Below are 12,322 nucleotides of genomic sequence, written 5' to 3' on the forward strand. Positions count from 1 at the left end.
AGCTGCCCCCCTCCCCTTTCGAAAGGTTGTGTGTGAGACTTTAAATCATCAAACTGTAAATTATAAACTTTAAATTGTTATTGATCCCTTTACCTCTAATCCTAAAGTGTATATTTATTTTCTTACTCTTCTTATATTTATTGTTTGTTTACTTGCCCTGCTGTAACTGGAGCCTCGTTGTCTCGTCTCTCTATATACTGGACTGTATGTAGCGGAGATGACAATAAAGTTTACTTTGACTTCAGCACCAAGCAGGCGCACCGAGGACTCTCGCGCTCACTTTTCGCATATACAATTTCGAAAAAACACCGGTCTGAATAAGTCTGTATCATAATGTCTGGTGTTTTCGTGTTTGTAGTTTTGTTTTTATTTTGTTTTATTTTGCGAGTTGGTTATTAGATGCTGCTCCAGCCAGCCAGAGAATCCCCCGCCGCCCCGCCCTCTCCTCCCTGTGCCGCAAGCAGCAGGCGCACCTCGCAAACGGAGGGCCCCCTTACTCCCAGCAAATGGGCGATAGAAAACCGATCGGTGCCTATGCGCTGGCATGACGTCGGGGCAGCATGAGTATGAGCAATTTTTATTTTTTTTTGCCGATGTCCGTGATGCCGCCCCCCACCACGATGCCGCCCCGGGCAACCGCCCGTGTGGCCCGTATCAAAAACCGCTACTGCCCACAGCTGATGAAGGCCTTACTCTTCATGTTGAACCATTTCAAGGCGTTTGTCACCACCTCTGATGAGTTCCTGATGCTCTCTGCAAATGAACTCGTTAAAATCATTGAGAGCGACCGGCTCATTGTGAAGCAGGAGCGGATGGTGTACGAGGGGACAACTGCTCAAATGTCTTTGAGGATTTTCATCTAAAATAATAGGAAGGCTAGAGCTAAACTCAAAATTTACAGTAGCCTACACATGAATATTATAGTTTTCCATGTATCTGAAAACTATTTAAAATTAGTTAAGTACATATTCGCATTTTTAAGCTTTAATTTTATTCACATACACATCGCGTGCGGATTGAAGCGGGAAAAAAGTGCGAGAGAGAGGGTGAGAGAAAGAAAAAAAAAATCACGGCTCGCGTCGTTCACTTCAAAGATCCGGCTCTAAGAGCCGTTTCGTTCACGACCGACACATCACTACTTTGCAGGTCAGGCTGGCTTTGATTAATCCACATTACATCATGGAAATCATAATTGGATATGAAATAGTGGGGAATAGTGAAGAGTGTCAAGTAATTGTTTTGCAACCCTCCGGCCTGTCCTCACCTGCCCTCCTCCATCATCTTGGCTGTTGGAGGCTGGAGTGAAGGCAGTCCCATCAATGACATAGAGGCCTACGACATCGGTGCAAAGCGCTGGGTGAAGATACCTAATGTCAGCGACCTACCCCGGGTCTATCACGGTGTCACTTTCTTCGATGGATCGGTGTACTGTGTGGGTGGCTGCAACGGCAGCGAGCAGTTCAATACTGTGCAGAGGTTTGACCTGACCACACACACCTGGCAGGAGTTGGTGCCAATGCATTCATATCGCTGCTATGTCAGTGTAACTGCCATGGATGGGTACAGCAGATTCAATAGTGTTGAACGCTATCAGCCCAGCACCAACCAGTGGACTTTAATTCCATCCATGCACCAGCAACGGAGTGACACCAGCTGCACGACCCTCCACCACAAGGTAGGTGGCGTTGCTGTCATTTTATTTGTATTTTTTTTAGAAAAAGACACAGTAGAGGTGATTGAGCCAAATATCGATAGTATTGATATTAACTGATATTGGTACTAGATGGATACAACTATAATAGGATCGATATTTTGTTTCTCTCCTCAGTATGAACACTATATTGTGTAAATTATTATTTTTTTGTTTTTGGAAATGAAAAGAGAGTATACCTCAAACATACAAAATGAAAACTGTCTCAACCTTTTATTATTGATTGTTAGCTCTATTTTATTGATAGCCTAGGCTGTATCACATTTAAACAGCAGAAGCTGACTCAGACATTAATATAAAACTGGCAGAAACGGCGAAGGAGCGAGCTAGCCATGAGACCAGACTTGAAGAAGCTGAGAAAAGACTGGAAGAGATGGAAAGGTGGAATACGGCCGCAAAAGACGCATTAATCCAGTCGCTCCAGCAACAACGGAATATTCAGATGAAACTGGCTGACTTAGAAGGCCGTAGCCGACGGAACAACATTCGCATTTTTGGCCTAAAAGAGGGCTCTGAAGGAAACTCTGTGCTGCAGTTTGTGGAAGACTTGTTGAGAACTGAGCTTTCGCTCCCGCCGGCCTCTATTCTGAATATTCAGCGGGCGCACAGAGCTCTGGTGTCAAAACCCGGACCAGAAAAACCTCCGCGATCGGTGGTGGTCATTTTCTTCAGTTCTCAACCAAGGAGATGGTGCTGAGCATCATCTCCTTGGTTGAGAAGGAAATGATGAAGGAATTGAAAAACACGGAAATATTATACCGAACTACTCAGAATGTTCGGCTCCAAGACAGAATCAAAACTCTAAAAAAGAAAAATGACAATATATTGACTGAAGAAGTGGAAAAAAAACTTAGATTTTTGAAACAAGATTATTATGACAACAGCCCAAAGGCAGCTAGACTGTCTTAGACAGCAGCAAGCTGCTAATACAATTCACAAGATTAGGGACTCATCTACAAATAACTTGCAGTATAGCCTGGAAGCAATAGAAGAAACATTTAGGAAATATTATGAAAACTTGTACAAATATAGGCAAAATAGTTTCAACTTTGACGATTTAGAAATCCAGCTTTTTGGCATTACTTCATACAGTATTATCTGTGTCCTTCAAAATGTGTGCTATATATCAAGTTCATGTTTTTGTATATTTGCCTACATGACACCTTCACTGGAACTGAGTGTCTGTCATCGGTTGAAAATTATAACCCAAGAGCCGACCAATGGACACTGATCAGAAGTATGGGCAGCAGGCGCAGCGGCCTCGGGGCCATCACAGTGCAGGCCACATATTCACAGTAAGCAAAATGAGCATGTGCAAGAAAGTTTACAGAATTATTTACAGAAGATATGTTAGTTTGCCAGCATCTATCTATCTATCTATCTATCTATCCATTTTCACTGTTATGCCGATGACACCCAGCTTTATCTGTCCACTAAACCTAATTCTGCTCTTCCCCCATCCTCCCTCACCCTCTGCTTAGCTGAACTAAATTCATGGTTCTCTTCTAATTTTCTCAAACTCAATAGTAATAAATCCGAGCTCCTCTTGGTCGGCACTAAATCAACATTATCCAGAACCAACAGTTTCTCTATTACTATCAATAACTTGCCGGTCTTCGTTTCTTCCTCTGTGAAAAGTTTGGGTGTCATCCTCGACAGTACTTTATCTTTCCATTCACACATTAATAATGTCACTCGGTCTGCATATTTTCAATTGCGCAACATTAATCGTCTCCGTCCTTTTCTCACCCCACATGCCACTGCCATTCTTGTCCATAGCCTTGTTACTTCCCGGATTGATTATTGTAATTCACTTCTTTTTGGTCTTACTCAAAAATCCATCCACAAGCTTCAACGCGTCCAGAACTCTGCTGCCCGTATCATCACCAGGACCCCTTCTGTCCACCACATCACTCCTGTCCTGCAGCAGCTTCATTGGCTCCCGGTCAAATATCGTATCAATTTCAAAATACTCTTGTACACATTTAAAGCTATTCATCATCTCTCTCCTCCATATCTCTCTGATCTGGTTAACATCACCACTCCATCTCGTTGTCTCAGATCTTCTTCTTCCCTGTCACTCTCTGTCCCCTCCCCCCGTCTTGTCACCATGGGGAGCAGGGCTTTCAGCTGCTCTGCTCCACGACTCTGGAATTCCCTACCTCCTGATTTAAGAAATATCTCTACCTTCTCTCTCTTTAAGTCCCAACTCAAAACCCACTTGTTCAAAATAGCCTATCCTACATAACCTCTCCATTCGACTATTTTAAATTTGTTTATATCCTATGCTTTTATGATTGTGTAAACTCCTTGCTTTTATGTTGCTTTTTACTCTATTGTGTACAGTGACCTAGAGTGTTTTGAAAGGCGCTTTCAAATAAAATGCATTATTATTATTATTATCTATCTATCTATCTATCTATCTATCTATCGGCTTAGAGCTTCATCATCTTCAAATGTCTCTTTTCCTCATGTAGGTAGGTGGTTTCAATGGAACTGCTTCTCTGCAGACTGTTGAGGCGTACGATCCCCACACCAACACCTGGCTGAACATGCCCCCTATGCTGAACTCCCACAGCAACTTTGGCATCTCTGTGATTGATGACTGCCTGTTTGTTGTAGGGGGCTACAACGGCTTCACCACCACCTCTAATGTTGACTACTACAATGTCAAGCTTGGGGTCTGGATTGATGCCTGTGACATGGAGATTTCCCACAGTGCATTGAGTTGCCGTGTAGTGTATGGGCTGAACAATATGGCTGAGTACACTGTTCCTACTAACTCCCTGGAGCTCCCCTGTGAGGAAGAGGATAAAAGGGAGTGATTATAAATTAGATTTTAAAAAGGGCCATATGTAATCTTAAGCTGCTATTTTGTGATTAAACTGAAAGAGCAACAAGTAAAATCGGAGCTGTTGGATTCTGGGTGGACTCATTCCTTCACGACAACATTGATGAAACTCTTGATGTTCTTCAGTTTGTCGCTATCAAAATTCACCAGGAGCACACTGGGACCTGCACTGGTTGGAATGAACTCAATGGTGGCTTTGGCTTCTTGTTTGGGGCCCACAGCTCCAATCCTGCAAAAAAATACATCATTAAACATACAATGAGTGATCTCATATTATTTTTATTTTGCTTATCTCTGAGCTTTTATTTCATGTATTATATATAAAACGATTCATTACAAAAAGTCACATTTGTGAAAAAAAGATTTTTTAAAAACTTTGCTTTGAAGTTTCCTCTACTACACAGAACTACAGATATAAATACGTACTTGGCTGTTATGGGTTTGCTGTCAGTGAGGCTGACCCCCTCTACAGTGAAGCTACAGTCCTGCAACTGCTCTGGTAAAGGGTTCAACAAAGTCAGCTTTGTCGTCACAGACTGGTTTATATTGGCCTCTCCCAGCAGCTGCAGTGAACAGTTCAGGGATAGATGTTTCATTTTTAATAGTGTAAATGATCATAACACATGCAACTATACAATTTGAGATTTAAACAAAAAAGAAAAAAAAATGGAAATCCAGGTTAAGGTAATAATGAAGGAAAACAGTTGAAAAACGCTGAAGTGAGAATGGACGACTTGAAAGTAATGTTTGTTTTTTTTATTGCGGCTTGACTTAAGGACACAGTACATACAAAATCACAGTGTAATGGTTATGGCTAAATAACAGTTTAAAGAAAAACACAATCCAGCATTTATCCTGATTCATAGCAAATCAAGCTAAATCTGACACTTTATTGCAGTGCAAGTTGCAACAGACATGAACACTAATCCAGACTCCCCATAAGCCTCAAAATGCATCAGTGCCTGCAAAGCTTTGGAAAAAATCTGAGTCTGGACTGCTAGGCTATCCACATGACCAGGTTTAATAGCATATTAACTTATTAACATACAGCTACAACACAAAACTATAACATACATTTAATTTAAATGTAATTTGATGTATTTCTTTCTCATGTGCATTCATCCTTACCTCGATCTTTATATCTGGCTCATCCAGCACAATGGTCTTCTCAGCCTTATTAAAATCTATAGTCTCTTTGTCAATGGTGATGGCTGACAGCTGAATCAGCCTGTCAGATGTTATTGCTGTCCCATAGCTCTCATACTCCAGTTTAAGAGACAAGCGTCTTTCTGAAATCACATGAAAAATACTACAACTAGTTCAATGCTCTTTCAACCTGAGAGCTTTTCCAATTAGACAAAGGCGCAAGTGTGGCCTTGCTATCACTGTGGCCTTAATAATGGATTACATAGTCAGATGTGTCATATCACTGAATTCACTTTGCTCTAAGATCAGATCTAACCTTCTCCAGAGGGTACTTCCACCTTATCTGAAGCAACTCCGCAGCTGTCTCCTTCTTTTCCTTTGTAACTAACTGCTCTGGCAAAGAAGAGAAAGTTGCAGGTTCTTGCCTCCATGCAGTTGTTCGTGAGGATGGCGTACACCTCAAAGTCTGAGCCCACCATCATGTTGTCAGCCAGCTTGATCTTAAATGCAAATTAAAAGATGATTTCTTTTTAAATGCACACAATCACTGTAACGTTCAAATAAGCAGATGAAAAGTCAATTAGGGTACCTGTGTCATAGCCCATATTTGAAAAACATATACACTTTATGCCTGTCATACCTGTGTTGATTATTTTTAACTTGAGTGAATTCACAGTTTAGACACAGATGACTTATCCTCTCAGAAGATTTGTCATAATCTCCAGTAAGTTCTTTTTATGACTTATTTTTATACAGATACAATAGGTTTAAATATGTTTGCAATATTTGCCCAATCCACTAAGTATAAACACTAAAATACCTTAAGATGGAGCCCTGGCTTTTCTCCTCGCTGCTGCAGCTTGTTGTGGTGCTGGGCCTTCTCGTACACCTGTCTCTCCTCCTTAGAGCCTGAAAAAAAAACAGGGATGACAAATACAGTATGTCTTCGCATTTTAAACTAGATTTACGACAAGAGCACGGGCTCCATTCTCCTGTTAACCCTTTAGAGCCGAGCGTAGCGCCCCCGCTACGATTTGCGTATCTATTTTTAAATCCCTGTATCACTGCAACCACGTAAGCTAGCGCAATAATTTCTTTTGCATATGAAACCGGAGGAGTTGTACTTACATCTCATGCCATCAGCTTGTCCTAGGTCACGGTTTTCTTCCACATATAGCTTTGCAAAAACTGCATAAAAAGCGCTTGCAGCAAGAAAAACATAATATTCCAGAAACACGCTTTGCCGAGTCGATCAGCTGTTCATAACACTTCCTACGTTGGAATAGACGTCAGCGCGAACTTTCGCATGTCCGCCATTACCTGCCCGAAACCGGAAGTGACGTCATTTTCGCGGAAATGTAGTTTTTTTTACTGTCAGGGCCTCAGAGCCTGTACTGGTGTTTTTAAAAGTTATCTTTGACTTTATGACTTTCTGTGTCGTTTCTGGGATGCTTAGAACTCAAATTGCACTGCTGGAAATAGTTTATTTTGATGCATATGCTGCTTTTTTTTAAATTTGCACTATAATATTTATTTTCGTTTTTCCTGCTGTATATAAAAATTGGTGTATTTCAAAAGTAAAACTATGAAGACACTTCAAATAAATTTCCTGTGGTGGGAAACTAGTTTGTGCAACTTTTTTGTATTTACAGTTTTGAGGGATAAGCCTCTTAAATTTCTCTAACTAGAAATATATGTTAAAAAAACAAAAACGATTTTCAGGTTTTTTTTAGTTTATTGCACTTTTTTGCAATTTATGTAATTACTATGCACTTAATGCATACATATTATTAAAATTTGGGCTGTAATGGTTGTATTGATGTATATCAACTTGAAATGCTCCCAAAATTGGCACTACAGCATGTAAAAATATAATATAAGCTCTGGCGGACTTGGTTCTATGGTAGGTCTTAAAGGGTTAAGGGAAACACATATTTAAAACCACAAATTTGTTTAAATAGTTATTGTGATATGTTGGAGTACAGGGATAGGGACAGTGGTTAAACAGAAGAAGAAGAACAGAAGATCATGAGGAACAAAGAAACATATACCACATGCAAAACTAAACTAGGAAAAAAAAACAACAAAGCCCAAGGAAAGGAGACAAAAACAGATGAGGGTGAACATTAAATGCAAAAAGAGGACACTAGCGATGGGACAGAGGCAACAACGCAATGTCAGAATGTTAAAAAATCAATTTCTTCTAGAGAGAGATTTAAATCAATCTGCAGTCTGGATTTACATGGTTTTGCTCATGTGACTCTGCAGTACCTTCTGCATATTTGTATTGGTGTGTGATGTCACGCCTGTCATCTGAGCCCACGGTTTTAGTGCTTATAAAACATCCAACAGACTTTGTGGATCCACTGAACTTGACAAACTGTCCAGTTGACAAGTGCACCAAGTCCACAACATCGGCATTAACCTGAGAACAAACATACAAGGCATGATTTTTTTTTTACCACAACAGAGGGGAATGGTTTCATTTACAAGCACACAGTATTTCTTAAGATAGTTTTTTTTTATTATTATTATTATTTTCAACTAACTGCATCACCAATAAAAGCATCACAGCTAAACAGAAGAGGATATTTTCTCACCTCAGCAAAAATAAACGGTACGTCATATTTTAGCGTCAGCTCTCCTTCCTTGATGGCTTTCAGTGAAGCTGGTCCACAACAGAAAACACCTAACAGACATTAATAAAGACACACATTTCCTTTATAGTGCTTTGATGTCAGCGTAACAGCAATAAACAACGATTATTCAAAGTAATAGTCATGTGCACAGAGGACAAAAGGCTGAATCTCTTGTGTTGAAAAACATTTTTTCTCGTGTCAGAGAGACCAGAACACACGTGAGCTGAATCATGTGAACAGGTCACGCAGTGCTGTCAGAGGCGTGATTTACTCCATAACGATGCCTAAAACCATGACCAGCACCAGAAGACAAAACTAACCACTCTGAGTTAGACTCTGAGTTTAACTTATTAGGACCAATTGAGTTACAGCCCTAGCAGGTCTTGGGTGTGTCTTCCCTGATCTCAGCTGCCACACTTTTCCCCTGAGGAACTGAGTTCAGTGGACCAATCATCCACCTATTAAAATAAAAGCTCATGAAGAGCCACTTGATCTCAGTGTGTGGGCCAGCCCTGAGAGTGGTGAACTCATGTTGTGCTTTGCCTGAGTTTTGATTGTGTAATGTCTTTTTTAAAGGTACTAGTGAGCAGCTTGTGTCTGCTGACAGCAGTTTTTTCTTTTCATGGTTCTACTATTGTTGCTTTCCGTGACCCCTTTTCAAGAATTTAACAAATATTTTTAGCTGTTTCTTTCTTGTCTTCTTTGTCACCTTCACTTGTTTCCTGTGGGGTTGGGTCACTGGTTTGCCACCCATCAAACTTCTGGCCCAAGTCTGGACGAGTCATCCAGCTATCCACCCAAACATGGAAGTTCCTGGAAAAATGTAAAAAATGAAAGAAGTGCAACCAATTTTCAAACCATAAAATAATCAGAGCATTTAGGATAGATAACAACAGAGGCAATGTAAAGCAGAATGCACTGAACAAGACATGCATATAGTCAACTTATATGTAACAGCTTTGTAACAATCATGATTGTGTGCTTACCATATTGAATCACCTCCAGAAATTCTTTTACCATCTTCATCATACAGGTTTTCTATCACAAGGTTGGCATCGGTATCGTGAGCTGATCCAAAGTTGGTAACCACTCGACACGGGATGCCCAGAGCACGAGACACTGAAGCAGAGAGAGCAGCCACAGCTTATGAAGCACATGGCTGAGATAGAGTTTGTCATCTGAGATAAATAATATACACAAAGAAAATCAGAACAACAAAAGAGACTCTAAATTTGGGGCTCTAATTAAAAGACCCTGGATTGGTCAGTAGACAGAGCTGGACTGTAACTCTGATGAAAGATGTTTGTAAGGAAACAGCTTCTCTGTAGCATTCGCATGCTCTCATAGACTGTTGGTTTATTTTAATCGTTCTTGAAAATAAAAAACAGACATTTTTTTTCATTTAACTTTATATTATTACTGTGAATTAAACTAAACCAATCAAAAAAACAAACCAATAGATAGCAAACTCTAAAGCACTGAGAATATGTGTCAACCTGTGCATGCAACTGCAGCAAACACCCAACACTGGCCGTAGCAGACAGGACCGCTTTCTGCCCACTGACGCAGAATGTCTCCGCTGCCGATCCACTCTCCTGGATGAGTGCCATCTTCAATCTTTCCCCAGTTTCCTACCAGGACACCCCTGTCATCATTACTGTTAATCTGAGTGCAAGAGACGAGACCAAAAAAACACAAATGAGTCATAAGTGAAGGAGAGACAAAACCAACCTTCATACATACCAACGTTCATACATACCAATCTTCATACCAACCATCTTCATAAAAAAGCAAACTTACCATGGCGCTCAGCACCCTGGTCACATAAATGGGATTTCTCCTCGCAGAGCAGTCCTTATCAGCATCAGACACAAATTTAGGGTTTTCATCCAGAATCTTCAGACAGATGTCCAATATTCCTGCTTCAAACTGCAGAGGAACCGAGGAGAAGGAGATATGTTTCAAAATGTTTGCACAGCCCTTACTTAATCTGTTGATTTATGGCATTTCTGATACCTGTCCAAAGTTCCAGGGTGTCCCCTTGATCCTTTTATGTGTTCCTCTGTAGATCTGCCCATGTTGTGCTAGAACATACTCTTGCCTCTTTGTCTCACTGTGCATGTAAACAGCATCTCCTGTTGGCGCACCAAAACATTTAGACCATGGCCGGTCAAACTCATTTAACTCTGAGAGCCGCATACACGCCACTTTGATCTTAAGTAGGCCGGAGAATGAAACTGCACTTTCTGTCAGTGTAAAGACATTTAACTACACATTTAATCCCTGAGATATCCTAATATAAGACAAAGGAGTGTAATTTTTACAGCACACAACAGTTTTCTACATCAGAAATGTCTAAAGTAATAAACAAAAGTTCTGGTAGCTCACTGCCCAGTAATTAAAAAACATAAAGTTTTTGTTGATTGATGAAAATAATTCTCTTTTTTTAAACCAAAAATTCTATAGTAGACGAGAGCGTAAACGAAACCTTTTCTGTCATCTTATTGTTTATGTATTACTGTGCGGAAGGGTTTTATTAGCAGAAAAAGCTGTAAAATATATAAAAAATACAGTGAAATGTTATAACTCCTTCATATTTTCCAGTGACATCCATCTGGGATTGGAGTCTTCACTGGGCCAATTCTTGCCCTAGGGCCTTACATTTGTCCATTTAGAAAATTTTATAGTGTCCACATACTATATAAATGTAAAGCAGACAACATTTAAAGGGACTGACACTGAACCCAGAATATAAATAACTTATCATAAATCAATTAGAGACAACTTCATGTACTCACTGGGGCACCAAGCATTAAAAAGCAGAGTGAACTGCCCTAAACTGGTCTTCTTCCCATTTTGGTCCAGAGTCAGAGAATAGACCCCAATGGGGGCATCAGGGGAAGAGGAGATGGACAATGATAGTGTGTTTCCAGAGGGATCATAAGTGGCAGACGCACTCCAGCCAGTGTCCACTGTGGAGTCAGTTATATTGAAGGTAACCTTAGTGTCTGATTCTTTTCTTGGTAGTGGACCTGGAGAGACGGACACAGGCATAAAGAATAAATCCAAATCCGGTTTACAGACAAATAATCCCTAAATAACTACTGATTCACTCATGCATGCATTCAAAGACACTGCACACACATGTACGTACAATTAATAATCAGTAGTACCCGTTTCAACGATGAGCGTGAGGCCTGGTTCACCGGGTTTGAAGTCCTTGCTGCCAGCAGTCAGGTGTAAGATAATGTTGAAGGGCTGCCCTCTCCGGACGATCAAACACTCCTCTCCACACAGCTGTGTGTGATGGCTTCTGCTGTTGCTCTTAATGTCCAGATCATAGCGCTCAATGTCCAAAACTGTCAAAGGCAAAACAACTACTCACACCTCTAAAACATATAGACATGCAACAGTAAGTAAAGCTATGAAAGTTTAATAAATTCGTGACTTCATGAAAGTTTGGTCACCTGCTCAAAGTATCTTCAGAGACAATAAATCATATAAAATCATCAGCAAAGCATTTCCCATTGCAGACGGAGCGTTACCTAATGCTCCAGATCTAATGTCAGTTACCATTCCTGCTCATCACATTTTACTTGTGACATTTAAGGTGACACTTATTTAAAAAGAGCAGAAGTTGCATCTTAATCTGCAGGTGTTAAAACCCACAGAAACAAGGGATTTTTTTTCTTCTGCCTTACCTTGGCTCATATCTGCAGCAGGTTTCGTGTCCTTTCACTCTGCAAAGTCACACTTCAGCTGCTGATGCTTATTGGTTAAAGACCGCACAGTGTAACAGCTCCTGAGGGATATTTGTAGCATGTGTAACTTAATCGGGACGCCCCCATCTGTCTGCTCCTCACATCACTAACTCTGTTTTTAGTTATGAAGGTCAGACAGACTTACAACACTCCTTCCTTTTTTGTGAACTTTCATTCTGCATCTAGCATTGTGACAGACTCATTTCACAACCTA

General features: G+C 40.5%; 2 protein-coding genes across 2 annotated transcripts; one reads left to right on the top strand and one right to left on the bottom strand.

The window, feature by feature from the left end:
- Positions 1-602: 602 nt before the first annotated feature.
- On the top strand, positions 603-4,651 carry LOC134619283 (kelch-like protein 10). The gene is made up of 3 exons (XM_063465049.2): positions 603-817; positions 1,240-1,675; positions 4,189-4,651. Exons 1-3 carry the CDS (start codon positions 603-605, stop codon positions 4,534-4,536), a joined length of 999 nt encoding a protein of 332 aa, XP_063321119.2. The 3' UTR covers positions 4,537-4,651.
- On the bottom strand, positions 4,529-12,170 carry LOC134618971 (protein-glutamine gamma-glutamyltransferase 2-like). Its single transcript, XM_063464631.1, has 15 exons — positions 12,049-12,170; positions 11,521-11,706; positions 11,146-11,379; positions 10,364-10,482; positions 10,148-10,276; positions 9,844-10,012; positions 9,334-9,466; positions 9,057-9,160; positions 8,309-8,397; positions 7,980-8,133; positions 6,529-6,617; positions 6,025-6,208; positions 5,691-5,851; positions 4,989-5,125; positions 4,529-4,791 (listed from the first exon to the last, which is right to left on the bottom strand). The coding sequence occupies exons 1-15, from the start codon at positions 12,056-12,058 to the stop codon at positions 4,644-4,646; spliced, it is 2,046 nt and encodes a 681-aa protein (XP_063320701.1). The 5' UTR covers positions 12,059-12,170; the 3' UTR covers positions 4,529-4,643.
- Between the last annotated feature and the right edge of the window lie 152 nt (positions 12,171-12,322).

Source organism: Pelmatolapia mariae, linkage group LG20, assembly GCF_036321145.2.
Source record: "Pelmatolapia mariae isolate MD_Pm_ZW linkage group LG20, Pm_UMD_F_2, whole genome shotgun sequence".
NCBI classification, from domain to species: Eukaryota; Metazoa; Chordata; class Actinopteri; order Cichliformes; family Cichlidae; genus Pelmatolapia; species Pelmatolapia mariae.